At 44.4% G+C, this 19,773-nt stretch overlaps 1 protein-coding gene across 1 annotated transcript in view; it reads right to left on the reverse strand.

Moving 5' to 3' along the window:
* Positions 1–18,889, reverse strand: part of LOC111150694 (complement factor H-like) — a 66,141-nt gene extending 47,252 nt beyond the window's left edge. The window contains 5 exon segments of the mRNA XM_022508240.1: positions 1,497–1,615; positions 1,874–1,970; positions 5,731–5,923; positions 17,450–17,559; positions 18,610–18,889. Coding sequence (XP_022363948.1) covers positions 1,497–1,615; positions 1,874–1,970; positions 5,731–5,923; positions 17,450–17,559; positions 18,610–18,889 — 799 coding nt within the window.
* Between the last annotated feature and the right edge of the window lie 884 nt (positions 18,890–19,773).

Raw genomic sequence — 19,773 nt, forward strand, 5'->3', positions numbered from 1 at the left:
TTCAATATCTGATACGTACATATTCAACTTGATGTAGAACCAGGAATAGACTGGCTCTGAAAATAATAAAAAAAAACCACTAATTTTTAATAAGACAGTTCCAAAAAGTAGGTGAGGTTCTTCCCAGGCAGCTGAATCATCTCTATGGTCATGGGCTTAAGAAAACAAATGATTTTTTTTAAATCACATAAGATCTTAATATGTGGTACAAAAGTTAAAGCAAAATTCTGAGTACTTATATATTCTATAACTAAGGTGCTTTGAGCCACCTTTTCCTCAGGGCCCAATTTACTCTGAAACATATAATGACTTCCCCTGTTGGGAAAAATATCATACAAATTTCTGCCTGCTTATATTTGTCAATTTTTAGGATATCATCTTTTGCTATAAAAAAATTGTTTTCAAGCAGATAATTAAAATCTATAATATTACTATAAAAGAGAAAACAAATGAGAAAATAATTCCAAGCACTAACCTACTCAATATCTTCCTTTTCCCCTGACAAGAGATCTGGAAGGAACTCAGCTGACTTGCCAGGGCTGGGTAAGGTAAGCTGATCAGAATAACACCCAGTAAGAGACCACTGGAAGCCCTGGTTGCTGGAGAAGCCTGGGTCTACATCAGGCAGCAAGTCCAAATGGGAACGGACTGTCATCAATTTGTAGCTGCTTGCCATATTCCCAACTGAAGGCAGAGCTGGAGGAATCAGGTCTGCCTTGCATTGTGGGCCCAGTGGAATGGCTGGGGTCCACTCCAATGACCCTTGGAAGCTTTGAGTACTGGAGAAGCTCCTCACTTCAGCTGGCAGCCATTCCAATTGAACACAAAATTTCAACAGATTAGGGGCGCCTGGGTGGCTCAGTGGGTTAAGCCTCTGCCTTCAGCTCAGGTCATGGTCTCAGGGTCCTGGGATGGAACCCTACATCGGGCTCTCTGCTCAGCAGGGAGCCTGCTTCCCCCTCTCTCTCTGCCTGCCTCTCTGCCTACTTGTGATCTCTCTCTCTCTCTCTCTCTCTGTCAAATAAATAAATAAAACCTTTAAAAAAAAAAGAAGAAGAAGAAGAAGAAGAATTTCAACAGATTAAAGCTGCCCTTTCAGAAAGGTACTTTCACTCCAAGGGTTTTCTGGCGGTTTAAATCTAGTGAGAGTTCCACAGGTCTAGAGTGCTCTCCACAGGCCAACACCAGTTGTCATGGTGTGGACTGGGCTTGAGCAGACCCCATGGGTCAAGGTGACCAAGGACCTGGAACAGAGCAATGTCAGGCAAGGCTGATCACAGGAATGGTTTCATGGAAGTACCTGGCATCTGCCTCATTCTAAGACTCAAACTGCACCAATGTGTGTATCCCCCACCCCCCAACCGCAGAAGGCAGGTAGGAATAATCTGGACTGCTTTGCCTGGGAGAGGGAGGAAGCAGACAGAAGGAATGGCTGAGCTATCCTACAATAACAAAGGAAGAACAAAGGCACAAAGACACAAACGAAACTTCCTCACCAAAAGATTTTCGGCGTGTGAACCTGGAGGCTAGCAGGTGTTTGGGGACAGGCCAAGGGCTGTCCAAGGATGCAGACCATGCATGCACGGGCCACACAGATCCAAGGTAGTCAGAGCACCTGGAACAGGGCAATGTAGGGTAAGGCCAGGTCACAAAAGGCCATTAGTAGGGGTGCCTGATATCTTGACTTTCAGTATTTAGGCTAGCATGATACAAGGTGACTGTGCTTGGAGAAATATGGGCAATAACAGCTGTTATAATTATAGAATTGCTTGAGCAACAAGAACAAGAAGAATTAGAAGTCTATAGGACACTACCTTACACTGCGGGCGTGAATCCACTATGCATCTTTTATCCATCCTATCAGCATTCCCACCAGGTGGGGGCAGCATGCTGCCAGCCGGCCGTCCTACTTTGCCTGCTGCTCACGAATGGGTACTCTTCTGACACCACAGTCAAAATCACTGCAGGAACTAAAAAGAGAAAGAAAACATGCATCCCTAAAATAAGACAGCCTTGAATCCTGATGTTACAGCGGCCAAACGCATGCTTGGCAGTGCTCTGCAAGCTTGTACCCCTTGGAGCTCCATAAAAATGATCTCTACTTAGAAACATATTTTCAAGGCAGTTAAACTGAGAGGCTGAAGAAGGTTACATTTTGGTGATTGGATATGGTACCACATTAAAGAGTTCTTTGTTATGCTTATAGGTAATATCAGGAATACAGTGCCTTAAAACTGGACATCAAACCATGGTGTTATAGAACCCAAGGGAAAATACTCCCCAAATTTGATGGAATGTTCATCATTAAGATTGAAAGTAGACGTAGAATCAAGAAGTGGATTGTTATTTTTGTGAACTTAGATCTAGGCCCGGCATTAGGTTTAAGGACCTAATTCGTGTGGGAGTGATTTGAAATTACACCGTTGATTGTTTTGTATTGACTTCAAATCCAATCAAAGACCAAAAAAATGTATTTTTAGAAGGAAAGTTGTTTTAATTTAAGAATGAACTAAGTTGTGTCAGGACGACGTCATCTCATCTGTTCTCACCCAGAAGAACTCATTAGCTCAGCTCATGAGGGCCCCTCCTGGGGCCTTACGAACAAAACCACATGAAGAAGCGACTCCAGCAAGAGGCCATTTTGACTATGTAGACTGACGGTGCTGAGACTACGTATATGATCCGAGCGTGCTGGGTCTGGGCAAGGCTACACTTTGCTGATCTAAGGTAGCTAGCTGTCCAGGTCCCTCGGGCAAGTATCCTCTGCAGAGGTAATGGTGACTCTTACAGCTAGCAGAGAAAGCTAGCCAGCCAGCCCTCTCAGCACATCTTCTGCCCACAGAATCAGCACCATCGTTCCCCTCCAACGCGCCCTAGACAGGCCTCTTACTTTTGCACTAGCAGCCACACTTCAGCTCTCAGTTGGCTAAACAATGTCTCCCAAATGCCAGCTCATATAGAAGTACACATCAGCGACATCTGGAGTTTATTCCTTCTATCTCCCCTGACCTGGACAGTAGTGTGACTCACCTGACATTATTCGGGATCATGTCATTTCTTTATTGGCTAATTAAAAGACATTATCCCGTATGCTACTGGCTTGTGAAATTCTCACAGTGGACCCATGTAAATACATCGTTGGCCCAGACAAATCAGTCTGCGAACATCATGCTCTGCAAAACACAGCAGGCTTCGGGGGAATATGTGCATTTGCATAGGTTGGGGCTGGGACTAGGCGGATTACAGGTACCCCCACTAGCCTGCCCCTGTGACCTGGCCTTGCCCAGCATTTGCCCTGTTCCAGGTCCCTGAACTGTACCACCACCCATGAGCGGTCCACACCCTGCCAGCCACCCTTGGCCAGAGGAGACCCTCCAGGCTTGTGAAGCTAGGGCTTACTAACATTTTGTCAGCTGTGGAGGGAGCCCACCCCGGAAAATCACTGTAAGCCAGCCAGTAACTGGGTATCGGGGAGTCCTTGTGTGTACTCCCTGTTTGCTGGGTTCCTAGGCTCCTACAGTAAGAGAGGCTCCCAGGTGTCTCTTCTTGGAGGGTACCAAAGCCAGCCTGCCCAATCCAACCCCGGGGAGGCCGTCCGGATTCCTCCAGCTCTGCCTTCAAGGGCCTTATGCACACTTGTGCAGTCAGGGCTGGGAATTAAGCAGAATGCCAGGCACCCCCAATGGCCCTCCCACCATGACCAGCCTCCCTGGACGTTGCCCTGCTCCAGGTCCCTGGCTACCCTGACCTGCAGTGCCTACCTTGTCAGCTGGCCTTTGGCTTCAGGAGTCCTGCAGGACTGTGGAGGTTAAGGCCATTCCCAACTCCCAGCTTAACCTCCAGGTTAAAGACCCAGCACCCCCCCCCCAACACATACACACACACAAATACATGTATACAAATATCTCTGAGGTGGCAGCTTTATAATGGCAACCCTCAGCCCCCATTTGGACTGGCTGCCCGATAAGTTCTACTCTCCTGGGAGTCTGGTTTTTTTTTTTCTTTTTTTGAAGATTTTATCTATTTATTTGACAGACAGAGATCACAAGTAGGCAGAGAGGTAGGCAGAGAGAGAGAGATGGGGGGAAGCAGGCTCACCTCTGAGCAGAAAGCCCGATGCAGGGCTTGATCCCATGACCCTGGGATCATGAGCTGAGCCGAAGGCAGAGGCTCTAACCCACTGAGCCACCCAGGCGCCCCGGGAGTCTGTTTTTGGAGGATTCCCTGGCCAGCACCCCCAGCCCTTCCCAGCAAGGCACTTTGGATTTCTTCAGCTCTGCTTCAACAGGAATATGAGCACTTGTGCCAGTTAACGCTTGGAAGAAGAAGGATGCCCGGTCCTCCCAACAGAATGCTCCTGTGACCTGGCCTCATCCAACATTGCCCTGCTCCAGGTCCCTGGCTACCCTAATCTGTGAAGAGAACTTGGCCTGATCATTTCTGTAAGTGCAGCACAAGGAGCGACTGATCCTATGGGCCTCTTAAAAGCACTGTGTGCCCCATGTCCATGGGTCTTGGGCCTCAGGGTCTCCCCAGGTCTTGGAGCTCTGGCTGAACCCCAAACTTACTTAATGGTGTCAGGAGAGCCCACCGTCTGAAAATCTGAGGAGCTGCCTTACACAGGCAACAGTTATCACCTTTGATACTGGCTGCCTGATGAACTCCGAACGCCCACCTGGCCGCCTACCTGTAGACCAATCCAGAATCCTTCCGCTTGCCTTTTAGGGGAATATGTGTATTTGTATAGGTTAGGGCTTGGAATTAAGCAGCTCCCGTGAACAACCCAAGAGCCCATTCCTGTGACACACTCTCTCCCATCACTTGCCCTTTTCCAGGCATCATGCTTAGCCTGACCTGAATTACCTGCACGTGACCATAGGCACCTGGTTTGCTGGCCTCCTGCAGCGGGGGCCCTCCGAGCCTCTGGGACACAAGCCTGTCTACACACACCCACATAGATGTTAGGCTTGAAGCATCCTTTTTTTTTTTTTTTTTAAGGTTTTATTTATTTATTTGACCGGGAGAGAGTATGAGCCGGGGGGAGTGGCAAGTAGAGGGAGAAGCAGGTCTCTAGTGAAGCAGGGAGCCTGACACAGGACTCCATCTCAGGATTTTGTGAGCACTTTGTGTGCCAAGGCAGATAATGGTTTTTCCTCTTTTCTCTTTAAATTTGACCTTGGTTTGGAGGCCTTGGTTGACTTCTGAAAAGAAGCCCTGGTTAGAGGATGTCAATCAAGAATCAGAGAAGACTTAGGGATTCTGCTCAGAGAAGTTCTCTTGTTCTTGTTTCTTGGATTCTTGCTAATATGCATCTACTTTTGCTAATGTTGCATAGGATAAGACCTTGTTTTTAGATAAAGGAAGTAAATTAAAGGAAGTAAATTAAAGTAGGCATGTGTCATACTAATCTGATCCTTTCATGCAAACTTTGGGATGTATACTTAAAAACTGGGCAGCTTTGAGTTGTGACCCCATGAAAACGAAGATGATGATACTTTCCTGCAATACTGCTTGGCCACAGGTACTCTTTAGACTCCAGAGAAAAATAGCCTAAAAATGGATCTTTGAATTAAAATGTTATCTTGCAACTAGTTTTGTTTTGTAAACAGGAAGAGAAATGGGATGAGATACCCCTGTTCAGTTTTTTTGTTGTTGTAGCAGAGTAAGCCCGTGCAAAAGGAATATAAAATTCTAGTTAAACAAGAAGGGAGGGGAAGAAACCGGTTTCACCTGATTCAAACAGAAAGGACCATTTATTGTGGATTCGTGCACACACGGACTGCTCCTGCAGCTCCACATGGGGGCGCTGCTGCTCTGCCGCCACCTCAGCCTCAGCCCCAGCCCCTCCACTTTTCCTAGGGTCAAAATTAGGAATGGTCTCTCTCCCACACCGGCAGTGAACTCCATAAACGAGGAAGTCATCCTATCTCAAGCAGAGTAATTTGCTTTAAGGTAAGTCCTTAAAGGAGGTGTGGACAACCAGCTTTGATTTGGCTCTAAGCTCCCTTTTCATCCTTGGATTTGTTTAACTGGGAAAAGATGCCAGTTTACTGAGATGACCCTATAGAATGGAGAAGTTTTTAAAGATTTTAATAATTTATTTGAGAGAGAGAGAGAAGGAACAGGGGGGAGGGGCAGAAGGAGAGGGAGAAGCAGAGCTGAGCGGGGAGGCCGATGTGGGGCTCCATCCCAGGACCCCAGGATCATTACCTGGGCTGAAGGCAAATGCTTAACCAACTGAGCCACCCAGGCGCCCCTAGAATGGAGAAATTTTTTGCCTCTATTTTTGGCTACCCATAATAAAACTTGGGCATGTTTTCAAACCCTCCCACCCTCTTCACATCAGAAGAAGGTAGGATGATCTTCCAAGATGCTCTTGCTGAAGGTGGTAAGACTCTTGAAGAAGCCCCTAATAATCCACTGAGAGCCCCTGCAGCCTTAGCCATGCCAACAGCCGACTCTAGATGGAGCCCTTAAGACACAGGAGATAGAAACAAGCTAGAGCATTATAGACTCTATATTTAAAGGGCTAAAGGAGGGAATCCCAAATCAAAGAAGCAAAATAAAGTTCAGGAGATAAAGCAAAAGCCTAATGAAGAGCTTTCAAAATGTTTGGAAATTGTTTTTAAGGTCTATAGAAATACATAGACATGGACCCAGCGGCCCCCAAGAATTTAAAAATGATAAATAATGACCTTTATTTGTCAAAGTGCTCAAGATAGTCAAAAGAAATTGCAAAAAGTAGAGGGAGCCCTAGGCATGTCTGTGTCTCATTTGGTTGAAACTGCCTTTAAAGTTTTCAAGGGCAAAAACCAAGTTCAAGAAAGAAAAGGACAGAAGATGAAACAGATTGGTTTGGCCGAGGGCTGCTCTGGCCCCAGGACCACCTCGCTCTCTGCCACAAGGAAGAGTTCCATCTAAGGTCAGCCATAGGGACCCCAAGCCCCAAACCTTAGGGGATATGCCGCAGTGGCACCCCCACCAAAGTGCCTACTGCGAGCAGGAAGGACATTGGAGAAAAGAATACCCCAGCCTAAACCAAGCCCCAGAAAAAGGCAAGCAGCCCACGGTTCACCAGATGCCAGAGATCACTGGTAGTGATCAGTTGTAAGGAAGCCCGGGAGCTCCCTTAGACCTTACTGACCCAGCCAAGATTTCCTGTACAGGCTCCACATGACCCGTGGGAATCAAACTCCTGGACTTTCGGCGCGGGGGGTGGGGGGGAAGCGGAGGGAGAGAGAGAGAATCTTACCCAGTCTCCGCGCCCAGCACAGAACCCCATGCAGGGCTTGATCTCATAACCCTGAGATCACAGTCTGAGCCAAAATCACGAGTCAGATGCTTAACTGACTGAGCCACCCAGGTGCCCCAAACTCCTGGACTTTTTGTTTGATTCTGGGGCTAGCTATTTGGTACTCAACACTTCGTTTTCCAAATTATCTAGAGAGTGTTAATGACTGGACTTTGGGGGAAAACCTTTAAAAAGTCTTTTCTCCAACCCTTAGACTGTCAAATGGGAAAAATACATCTGAAACACAGGGTTTTTGTATTTGCTTCAAAGTCTTGTTCCACTGCTGGGGCAAGATTTATTGACCAGATTAAATGCTAGAGTCACCCTTGCACCCAGATAAATGGTCATCAAAGTATTTACCTCATCAGGCTTACGCCCTCCAAGCAGTACTTTTGCAACAGATGAGAGACTCTGGCCAAGATCCCAGCAGAGATTCTGTGAGATGTGTGGGCAGATGGGAGGATGCAATGGACAAAAATGGTAGTACTTACACATATTAAAGTCTGTTCTGAGTCAAAGGTTTTAGACTTAAAATAGTACCCTCTGAAGAAGCATGCTAGACAAGATATTCAACCCTTATTCACTGTGTTCCTTGAATGTGACCTCATCTGCCCTTGCTCTTCTCCATTTAACACCCCAGCTTCGCCAGTGCGAAAGCCAGGCATACAAGAATACTGTTTTATCCAAGATTTAAGGGCAATTAATCAGACTATAGAAGACATCCATCTGGGGGATGCCCAATCCTTACACCCTGCTTACCACTCTGTCCAGAGATTTTGGTTTGTTCACAGTTTTGGACCTTAAAGGTGCTTTTTTTGGGGGGGGGGCAATCCTATAAGCCCTGATCCCCAAGATTTGTTCACTTTTGAATGAGAAGACCCCAATACCAGAGTCAAGGAACAATATTGCTGGACTGTTCTTCCCCCAGGGCTTCAAGAATTCTCCCACTATCTTTGGCAAAAGCCTGGCAAAGAATTTGAGAGACCTTCAGTTGGAAGAAGGAACTTTTCTCCAAGATGTAGACAACATTCTGATAGCCACTAAGACTAAAGAAACTCTAAACTTCCTAGGCAAGCAAGGCTACAGGGTCTCAAAGAAAAAAAAAAAAAGGAAAGGAAAGGAAAAGAAAGGAAGAAAGCAAGGGAAAAGAAAAAAAAAACAAATTTCCCAACCATTCATCAGATAGTTGGGTTTTCAACTGTCGCAGGGGCAAAGGAGTCTACTCTCTGTTAGGAGGGAAGTACGAGTGTGGGTAGCAGGCCCACCACTAGAGGATAGTTACATGGATTCTTGGACATCTGCCATATCTGGATCTCCAGCTCTGAATTAATAACCAAACCCTTTGATGAGGCTCTCAAAGGAGGAGACAGTGAGTCCCTCAACTGGACTGATGAATGCCATAACACTTCCCAAGTGATCAAAGAAAAGTTACTCACAGCTCTTGCTCTGGGTCTTCTAGATATTAAAAAACCATTTGGTTTGTTTCTTCACGAGAGACAAGGAATTCATCTTGGAGGTTTTAACACAGAATCTGGGCCACATCAGGCGACCAGTTGTCTCCTTTTCAAAACAACAGAAATACCGTGATTAAGGGATGGCCCATCTACTTGAGAGCTATGCCTGTCACCCGTGATCTACTGCCAGAAAAAAGAGAAGTTCACACTGGGGCCATCTCCCCCAGTGTGCACACCCCACTATGTGCTTCCCCTCTGGGAACAGAAAAGGGGTTATTGGCTCATATCAAGAAGACTGGGCAAATATGAGGCCATCCTACCAGGCAACTCAAATGTTACCTTAAAGGCAGTTTCAACGCCAAGTCATGGCACCCTGCTTCCAACCAGTACAGACGAACCCATACATGACCGCATACAAATAACTGAGCAAAGTTATTTCAGCTACCCTGACCTGATGGGTTGCTATTAGAACAGCCAGACCTCAAGGTGGTCATTGATGAAAGCAGTTTCATTTATCAAGGATACCGTAGGGCTGGATATGCTGTACTGACTCACCAAGAGGTACTAGAAGCAGATGACGTTCCACCATATACTTCAGCACAGAAAGCAAAATGTAACAAGGACTTTTCACCGAGGTAAGACGAAAAGAGTGACTCTTTTTACTGACTCCAAATACACTTTTTCAGTGGCCCATGCTCCTAGGACCATCTGGAAAGAAAGAGGACTATTAACTGCAGTAGTAAAGGAGATTAACCATGCCAAAGAAATCCTAGATTTGTCAGAAGCTATTATGGAACCAAAAGAAGTGGTCGTTGTCCACTGTCCCAGTCATCATTTTGTTTGGCTGCCCAAGGAAACAATCAAATGGATCAAGCCACACAAAGTTGCCTAAATCATCAATGATGGCTTTAATCCCACATACAAACTTGACAAAATGTTGCCCCAAATACTTCCCTGAGGATTTAGAAAGAGCTAATGAACAGGAATTTTGTTGGGAGTCCTGATTATTCTCAAGATGCTAATTACAAATATACCCCAAAGAGGTGGATTATAATAATCAGGGAAAATTCCTCATCCCTGAGCATCTTATAGAAGATGTCAAAAGTCACATTTAGGGGCACCTGGGTGGCTCTGTCGGTTAAATGTCGGTTAAGTGTCAGCTCAGGTCATAATCCCAGAGTCCTGGGATCGAGTCCTACATCGGGCTCCCTGCTTCAGCAGGGAGTCTCCTTCTCCCTCTCCCTTTCCACCTCCCCCCCACTCATGCTCTCTCATTCTCAAATAAATAGTCTTTAAAAAAAAAAAAAGCTACATTTTCCAGAACACCCATTACAGGAGAGATGCTACTCTCCAGTGAATTCAAAAATTCATCATAAGACCAAACCCACACAGGACTATTCAAAAGGTAATTTAAAAATATATGATATGTGCTAAAAACAACCCAAAGATGGGACCACCCATAAAAGGGGTCTGATCTAGACGCACTGGACAGGAGAAGATTGGCAGATTGACTTCACTATGATGCCAAGAGCAACTGGAAACTTCAGGTATGTATTAGTATTTCTAGACCCTTCTACTGGCTGGGGAGAAACCTTTCCTTGCTGATCTCAAAAAGCTTCTGAGGTTGTTAAAGGCCCCTGAAAGGAAATAGTTCACAGCTTTGGGCTACCCAAGTCTATTCAAAGTGACAACAAGAGGAGTTTTGACAGCAAAATAATCCAAAAATATCAGGTGCCTTGAATATTCATTGGAAACTATAGGCATCTTGGCGATCACAGCCTACTGGAAAGACAGGAAAAAGTGAATCATACCCTTAAAAATACATTAGCTAAAATTTGTGAGGAAATGAATTTAATTTGAACTAAGATTTTGCTAATTGTCCTGCTCTAAGTAAGGATGGCCCCTAGAAGCAGGCTCCAATTGAGCCCCTACAAAATGCTGTATGAGAGGCCCTTCCTATACTGTGAGCATGGTATGAGCTTACCAGAGGGAACTCATATTAAGTGACTGAACACCATAAGATATGTAGTCTTTGAAAGCTACTCAAACTACTATACATGACTTTGCTTCTAACAGGTTATTATACCCTACAGATGTTCCTCTCTACCACTTGTTTCCTGGAATTTGGGTCCCATTAAAATCCTAAACAAACAAGCACCTAGATTAACTCCACCCCCACTGGGTGGGACCATATGAGGTCTTACTGGTAATGAACTCTTCTGTTAAGTTAAAAGGTGTCAAGCCATGGATCCATCGCTCTTAAATTGAGATGGTCCCCTGGGAATTATCAGACCCACCATGCCCCACCTGTCAGAATGCCACCGGGAATGGAAACCATGCCATAGAAGAACATAACAACCCAGAACATCCCAATCTTGGCTTGTTTCATACCCCAGACACTGATTTCTCCAAATGGACCACTGAGGCTTTGATAGACCTCCAACTGCTGTTTAGAAGACAGGCCCCAATGGACCAAAAATATAAGTATATGAATAATATTCATGCTATCATTCTCATTGCTTTGATTTAATTACATTGGGTGCTCATATTTAAGTACAAACATATAGCTCTTTTTCTTCTTTATCATATTTCCCTGATGATTCTGATTCCCTAAGCCTGGGAAGATAATTCTATGATTAGGATTTCCCAGATTTGGGCTAATTCGGGAAATCTCTCTAGATGTTGATTGTCACCCAAAACCTTATTTGAAACATTATCATAGTGACCCCCTGCTAATCCCAGTGACCACATTTTCAAATGTTCCCAACTTTACCATGATATATGACCAAAAAAGCCTATGCTAGATGCTGAGGAATAATGTAAAAGCAAAAGGAGTTAGAATCATAAAAATTAATTTCCTGATGGGCAAAAGAAACTCACTTGTTTTCTAAGATTTGGGTTACCTATACTGTGCATTTCGTTACTTGGGTATGTAATAATCAAACATGCTTTCTGATGTTGCTCCAAAACAAAGAAAGAAAGAATATTTTGGTCATGCAGAATGCACATGTTAAGTTAAGTACCATAAAGTATTTCCAACAAAGTACAAAGGTGTTTCATTCCTCAAGCCCCTTTCCAGCAGGAAGTAGCCAGGGTAATTGTCACTCCCATCCCTTAAGCCTTAGGTGTGATCAAATGATGGGGGGCCTGAAACTGACATGCCTAGTTAACAAATGCTTGATTCTTTTATCTAGGAAAACTCAGGTTAATCAATTAGATTTATGAGCTTGTTTTGTACAAGTTGACTGACCACCAATAAGCAAAGACTAGAGCAAACTAGGAAGAATTCTTGTAGTTGCACAGAAGGGATCAAGAATGCACAAACCTTACTTACTTGACCTTCCCTTGCTTTACAGCTTTGTCATCTTTTTGGCTGACATGACTTGATACCAGAAAAGTGGGATCCAAAGTGTCTGACCTCTGTCACTGGAACCACAGCAGATTCAAGGGCTTACAAGAGTGTACTGCACTCTGTCATCCCCTCAGTGGCTTTGGGTCATGGTAGTGGTTCCTCTTGGTTCCAAATCTGTGTTGGTTGAAGTTTAAGCCTTTCTTTGGGGGTCCTCTGCTGCTGGCTTCTGTTCTCACTCATTTCTGAGGGGGGATTTCCACCTGTATTCACTTTGAGTGGAAAATTTGAGTTTCAGATTGTTGGTGAGTGCTCAGTAATTCTACTAAGGGGAATTGTGATAATCATCCACCTTCTGGAACTCCTGCAGCATTTATGCTTAAGGAATATGGCTCTTCTTGCTGTAAATTTTTGCCCCATCACTCCTGTTATTTATATCACTCACATTACCTGGGATGATTTAAAACTTCATTGGCCAAAATGAACCACTTCTTATATCCCTGAAGTAATTTACTTATATACACCATTGGAAAGGGTTACACAACCGAACAAAATGAGTAGGAAGCTTACTTTAATTGGCATCTGGAAGCCTCAAGAAGAAACACTGAGATTTTGTTTCTCTTCAGGCAGTTAACTCTAAACTTTTGGACCTAATTCATAACTTTCTGAGAGGTTCTCAAAATTAGAAAAATCAGCCAATGCCTCTCCTATCTCCTTCTTCAGAGTACACAGTTTGGCTCCCCATCTGTTTATCTGTACCTCTTTAGCTCCTATGCATTTCTTGGGTCAAGATTTTCTTGAAGCCCCTAAGTCACACAGCTCCTTTTCCCCAAAGTGGGAAATATTTTAAAATATGGGACCCCCAAATACCAAACTTCAAGACAATCTAGATACCCTAATATCTGTCCCTTTTCTTTCTCTGAAAGACCCTAAACCAGAATCCCTCTTGCATTCTATTCCCAAGACTATTTAGTCAAAAAATGCCACCCAATTTAGTCGTATTTATTCTGTACTGCTCATTAAAATCCAGATTGTTGAAAGAAAGCTTCTGCCCAATATCAAAAGATACCCCTTAAGTTCTGAGGCAATCCAAGGAATTGAACCTAAAATTGAAGATTATTCACATGCAAAAAATTAATTGTCCTTTGCATATGTGCTTTTGGTTCTGTAATACAAAGCTGGTAATTTCAGAAATAAAGAACAAGGGACCAACAAACGTGGATGCAGAACGTTGTAGAAATTTTGAAGAAAAGGAATTTTATGTTGCATGGTCAAAGCTTGTTGAGACTGAATGTGTTTGTAGGTTTTTAAAAGTGAGCTCAATTGTGTACTGATATCAAACTAGAATTTGGTTTTCTCTCTGTTAAGACAACAAAATTATCCTAGATATTGGCCTGTTCTTAATAAGAAGTTGTAAACAGGGGTGCCTGGATGGCTCAGTTGGTTCGGTGTCCAACTCTTGATAGCCACTCAGGTCATGGTCTCAGGCTCATGAGATCGAGCCCAGCACTGGGTTCCACATCCAGCAGGGGAGTCTGCTTGAGATTCTCTTCCTCTCCCTCTGCTCCTCCTCGCTCTCTTTTCAAATAAATGAATCTTTAAAAAAGAAAAAAGAAAAAAAAAGTTGCCAACAAAGTTTATCATTAATGTAATCTGCCTGGGAAACAATGACTCTGGGTTTTTGTCTTTATCATATCTTTTATTACTTCAAAACTGAGTCTTCTCTATTCAATCTATGTAATCTTCTATATTTGTATTTGAATTCTTTTTTGTCACTTTGGTTAAGTAGATAATTAGGTACTATCTTAATTTTCTGCAATCCTATTTAGCCAAACATCTAAACCTTTTGATATTTTTAACAAACTTCCCCAAATCAAATTCTAAATAAAGTTTTTTAACCTGGAAAAATTTGGGAGATTTTTTTTTTTCTAGAGAGTCTCTGGAACATTCCAAAGGATCTATTAAACTAATTAGGCTTATTTGATATGATAAATTACATGATATGATAAATCTGACAAGTATTGTCAAATAAGTAATACTAAACTTTCTTTTTGTTATATTTACATGGGCATATGTTAATATAAGTGTTCCAAAAAATGTATGACATTCCTAAAATTCTGAAACAAGTTCAATAGAAATCTGTTTTCTGTGTAACAGGATGCCCAATGCACCTACCCCCTGCTTCCTTTGGCCTACACCTGATAAATAGGGATATACTTCAAATTTTCAAGAACTTAATCAAATCCATAGAGGATAATCAAACTTTGGTAGAACATCCTTTCCACAGCATGTTCCTGAGACAAAGACATTGACCATTATAGTGTTCAACCTAGAGATCTGGTTTATTAGAAAAGACATCTCCCCAAAGACTCCCTTCAGCATCGCTGGAAGCAACCATACCAGGTATTGCTAACTAATCTGCACTGCTAAATCTGAAGGCGTTGACACATGGATTCATTTCTCATTTTAAGAGGGCTCCAACATCCAACTATCTATTAAACCAACCAGAGAACTCAAACTAACTATATCCCAGAGAAAAGAAACAGACAAATCTGCTTTCCCAAGAGTCAGGACCTGGTCAGTACAATAATTTTTACACAATTACCAAAACCTTAGTGGAAACTACAAAACTCCCTGAGAACTTTGGACTATTGTTCCTCTGTGTAGGAATTCTCATGGATTTTTGCTGTTTTATACTCTGTAGGATTTCTTCACTGGCGGTAACCAAATCTCCAAGGTTTCTGTGTCCCTACTCTTGTTCCCTCCCTGCCTTTACATATATCAACACTACAAATTTTTTGATCCTAATAGTTTTCCTCTCTCATCTTCTCCCGCACATGGAAGGAAAATGTGATTATTCAAATATCTCAATCCCTAGCTTTATCTGGGGATCTGTATAACCGTTGAATCTGCAATCATTACCCAGTTTTTGCACACACACACACACACACACACACACGCAAAGTTTTGCAAAGACTAATGACCTAATAGTTCTGCCAGTCTCTAACTTCTCAAATGTTCTCAAACTTTACTGTAACTTTGGATAAAAAGCTTTGTGCTCTAGCCTACTGAGCCCAGGTTTTCAGCCCCAAACTCCCATTCCATGCTTTCTCTCAAAAAAAAGCACTACCCTACACACTATCCACTTTTTTCCCTCTAAGAAGACCAGTAAGCTCCTGAAAGGTGGGTTTTCAGGCTTACTTGTATCTGAAATACAAACACATGGACCCATCTTTCCTAATAAGAATTTGCCATTTGTGAAACTTTCTTATCCAACCCTCTTCCCTTGGCCAGCCCTCCCCAAGCCTGCCAACTTAATGAAATCTGTGGGGAACTTCCTAAGACTGATCCCGACCTTGAACTCATCTCCTCTTCATTGCCTGTCATGGAATCTATAAATATTGTCAACATGTCTGCCTTGCTCTGTGCATAGAGCATATATTTTTGTGGACATGGTCACCAGTTTTGGGCCTATGAATGTCCTGGCATTTGGAGAGGCCTTGGTGGTGCGTGTTTTGGGGGCACTTCACATCTCCTTTTACTGTTCTCAAAATGGCCTCCTGAATGTCACTCAAGAAGAAAAAGAGCCTCACCCATGGTGAATGATTACCTTTCCGAGTATGAAGACAATAGCTGTGGCCACAGCCAAGGCTGTGATCTTCTTGCCAGATATTTCAGAGATCAAATATCTTTGAGTCCCAGGTTTGTGGCTTGGGGTAGGCACAGCAGACTCAGAAGTTATGACAAGAAGTCTTAACAGAACTGTTAACAGAGTAGCTGCACCACTCCCAGAGCCATGGGAACCCAGAAAAGACCTTTAGGTCCCCTAGCTTGGGTAGCCCTTCACAACGAGATGGCTTTAGATCACTGACTTGCAGGCCCCAGAGGAGTCTGTGCCACACGTAATACCTCTTGCTGTACTTGGGTAAAAACCTCACAGCAAGGGGCGCCTGGGTGGCTCAGTGGGTTAAAGCCTCTGCCTTCGGCTCAGGTCATGATCCCAGGGTCCTGGGATCGAGCCCCACGTCGGGCTCTCTGCTTTGCGGGGAGCCTGCTTCCTCCTCTCTCTCTCTCTCTCTGCCTGCCTCTCTGCCTACTTGTGATCTCTGTCTGTCAAAAAAAAAAAAAAAATTTTAAAAAAAAAAAAAAAAAACACCTCACAGCAAGTAGTATTAGAAATCACTCTGTTGCTCAAACTAGCCACATCCTTAAAAGGGCATTTGGGCTTCACCCCAGGAGGCTTAATTTTTTTTTTCCTTTTCAGCGTAACAGTATTCATTGTTATTGCACCACACCCAGTGCTCCATGCAATACGTGCCCTCTCTAATACCCACACCTGGTTCCCCCAACCTCCCACTCCCCTCCCCTTCAAAACCCTCAGATTGTTTTTCAGAGTCCACAGTCTCTCATGGTTCACCTCCCCTTCCAATTTCTCTCAACTCCTTTCTCCTCGCCATCTCCCCTTGTCCTCCATGTTATTTGTTATGCTCCACAAATAAGTGAAACCATATAATTGACTCCCTCTGCTTGACTTATTTCACTCAGCATAATCTCTTCCAGTCCCGTCCATGTTGATGCAAAAGTTGGGTATTCATCCTTTCTGATGGAGGCATAATACTCCATAGTGTATATGGACCACATCTTCCTTATCCATTCGTCCGTTGAAGGGCATCTTGGTTCTTTCCACAGTTTGGCGACCGTGGCCATTGCTGCTATAAACACTGGGGTACAGATGGCCCTTCTTTTCACTACGTCTGTATCTTTGGGGTAAATACCCAGTAGTGCAATTGCAGGGTCATAGGGAAGCTCTATTTTTAATTTCTTGAGGAATCTCCACACTGTTCTCCAAAGTGGCTGCACCAACTTGCATTCCCACCAACAGTGTAAGAGGGATCCCCTTTCTCCACATCCTCTCCAACACATGTTGTTTCCTGTCTTGCTAATTTTGGCCATTCTAACTGGTGTCAGGTGATATCTCAATGTGGTTTTAATTTGAATCTCCCTGATGGCTAGTGATGATGAACATTTTTTCATGTGTTTGATAGCAGGAGGCTTAATTTTAAGTTTTTTTTAAATATTTTTAGCTGGATTACTTTAATTTGTACCCTATATGCTATTTTCAAATTGCTTATACTGCACATTGCCTATTGCTCTACTACTACTCAAAATGTCAGTGGTAATTGCTCAAAGACTCAAAACCATTAATCAGATCTACCATTTGACTAACAGAAATGAGAACCTGATTGATGGCTAGACCTTATTTCCTCCAACTTCCTTGTTACTCAAATGTGACCATAAGACTCTCACCTAGCACCTACTTGGATATACTAAATATCAACCAGCTATGAAATGTACCCCCTCCTGAGAGATAAGATGGACCAGGAGCAGGTTGCCAACCACTCCAGCAATGAAATGGAACTCCACCACCATGGACTTGATCACAGATGCTTTTCTGCCCGAAAGATCTTGATCAAAAGGGGAAAATGTGAGAAAAAAAAATCCAACATGAAGTAAGCATTGTTAAGAGACTCATTCAAAATAGAGTCTGGGGGCTCCTGAGTGGCTCAGTGGGTTAAAGCCTCTGCTTTCGGCTCAGGTCTTGATCCCAGGGTCCTGGGATCGAGCCCCACATCAAGCTCTCTGCTCGGCAGGGAGCCTGCTTCCCTTCCTCTCTCTCTGCCTCTGCCTACTTTTGATCTCTCTCTGTCAAATAAATAATAAAAAAAACTTTAAAAAAAAAAAAAAGAGTCTGGAAGATACTGAGAAAGCAGAGCCAAGGCCCATCTCCTGTTCAGTGCTAGGAACACCATGAACTTTTGACTTTTGTCAGTTGCAACTAGGACCACTTCCTGGAATGTGCCCTTCAACTTCACTGAATTAGAGATAATGTAACATCTGCTAACTAAATAACTAATCCTGTATCTGTCAGTTTAACTGCACCTGCACCAATCATAATTTTTTCAAAACAAATTATGTAACTTCGTGGCTTCTGCCTTTATAAACCTGCACTCCTGGGCTCACACTTTTATAATTCACATGTTGGTCAACTCTGCGTCTCCCAAGATTGCAATCCCTAAGGCCCTAAATAAACATTTGTGGGCTTTACAGGCATGTGGTCTTCTTGGTCCACAGCCTCCAGGGTGGAGAGAGCCCACCCCTCCAAAATCTTTCCAAGGCTTCTTAAATTGGCCATTTTCAGTCCCCATTTGGACTGACTGCCTGATAAAATCCCAAGCTTGTCCAGCAATCAATGCTCCAAATATTGCTTAAGAGATGGTACCCCAGCAGTCCCACCCAGCACTGCCCTGGCAAGGCAGGCCAGATTTCTTCAGCTCTACCTTCAGAGGGAATATGTGTATTTGTGTAGGTTAAAGCTTAGAATTAGAAGGATGCCAGGTAGCTCCCTCCTCTGACCAGCGTTAAAGCTTAGAATTAGAAGGATGCCAGGTAGCTCCCTCCTCTGACCAGCCTCAGCTGATGTTGTCTTTTCTCAGGACCCTGGTACCCTACCTAACCTGTCCTCCCACCACCCCCCAGCCCAGGCATGCACAGTCCAAACCATGGTAACAAGGCTTGGGCTGCAAGGAGTTCTTCAGAACCAATGAGTTTGGGCAGGTCCCCCATCACCAGAATGGCCTCAGGGTACGAAGAACCCACACCAGGAAAATATTTCTGAGTCTCCGCTTGAAACTGGGGATTGCCGATCCCTAGTTGGACTGGCTGCCTGAAGGTGTCCCAGGCTTCTCCAGCAATGGAGGCTTTCCGAGGTCTCTTCTTGAAGGGTATCCTAACCATCCAGTGTGGTCCACCTGGCTAGACCTTTCCAGGTTCCCCCAGCTCTTCCCTCGGGGAGAATATGCGAATTTGTGCAGGTTAGTGCTCAGAATTAGCCAGATGCCTTGTGCCACCAACAGCCCATGCTCGGGACCTGGTTTCTTTAGCCACTTGTGCGTCCTTCTCCAGACCCTTGCAGGTCCCGGACTACACAGACCGACCTGCGCAGCTTGTACATGCGCAGTACGCATTTGTGTCTTCTAAGTGTGGCTGGGGCCGCCGGAGCCACCCACATAGTCTTCTGCACGGAGGGATCCTGCTCCTAAAAATCTTTCTCAGGGGGTAACTTTAAGCTGGTGATAGTCCACATGAGGACTGGCTGCCTGGGGAGCCTTTGGCTTCTGTAGCCATGGAGGCTACCAAGTGTCTCTTATTGGAGGATACTCTGGCCCATCTGCCAGGCTGGATGCTGGTCAGGCAGTGTCGTTTCCTCCAACTCTGTCTTCGGGGTGACTAGGGGCATTTGTATAACACTTGCGACACTTGTACCCCAAAGAGCCTGCTCCTGTTGACTAGGCCTCTCTCTACACCTGCCCTGTTTCTGGTATCGTGGCTACCCTGGCCTGAGCGGTTTGCGCGTGTGCAATCCACACATTGTCAGCCACCCCCCGCCCCCACAGTGGTTTGCAGGAGCGCTCCAGCCCCTGGAGCTATGTATGGGAGGACCTGACCCCCTGAACGGCCTCCGGGTGAAGGAAGCCCGCGCTGGCAAAATATTTTTGCGGGGGCCAGTTTAACTGGTGATAGTCCCCATGTGGACTGGCTGCCTGAGGGTGTCCGACGTTCTCCAGCAAGCAAGGCTCCCAGGGGTCTCTTATTGGAAGGTATCAAAGCAGTCCGGTTTG

This window comes from Enhydra lutris, unplaced genomic scaffold (genome assembly GCF_002288905.1).
Source record: "Enhydra lutris kenyoni isolate GAN:26980312 unplaced genomic scaffold, ASM228890v2 scaffoldscaffold24, whole genome shotgun sequence".
Taxonomy (NCBI): domain Eukaryota; kingdom Metazoa; phylum Chordata; class Mammalia; order Carnivora; family Mustelidae; genus Enhydra; species Enhydra lutris.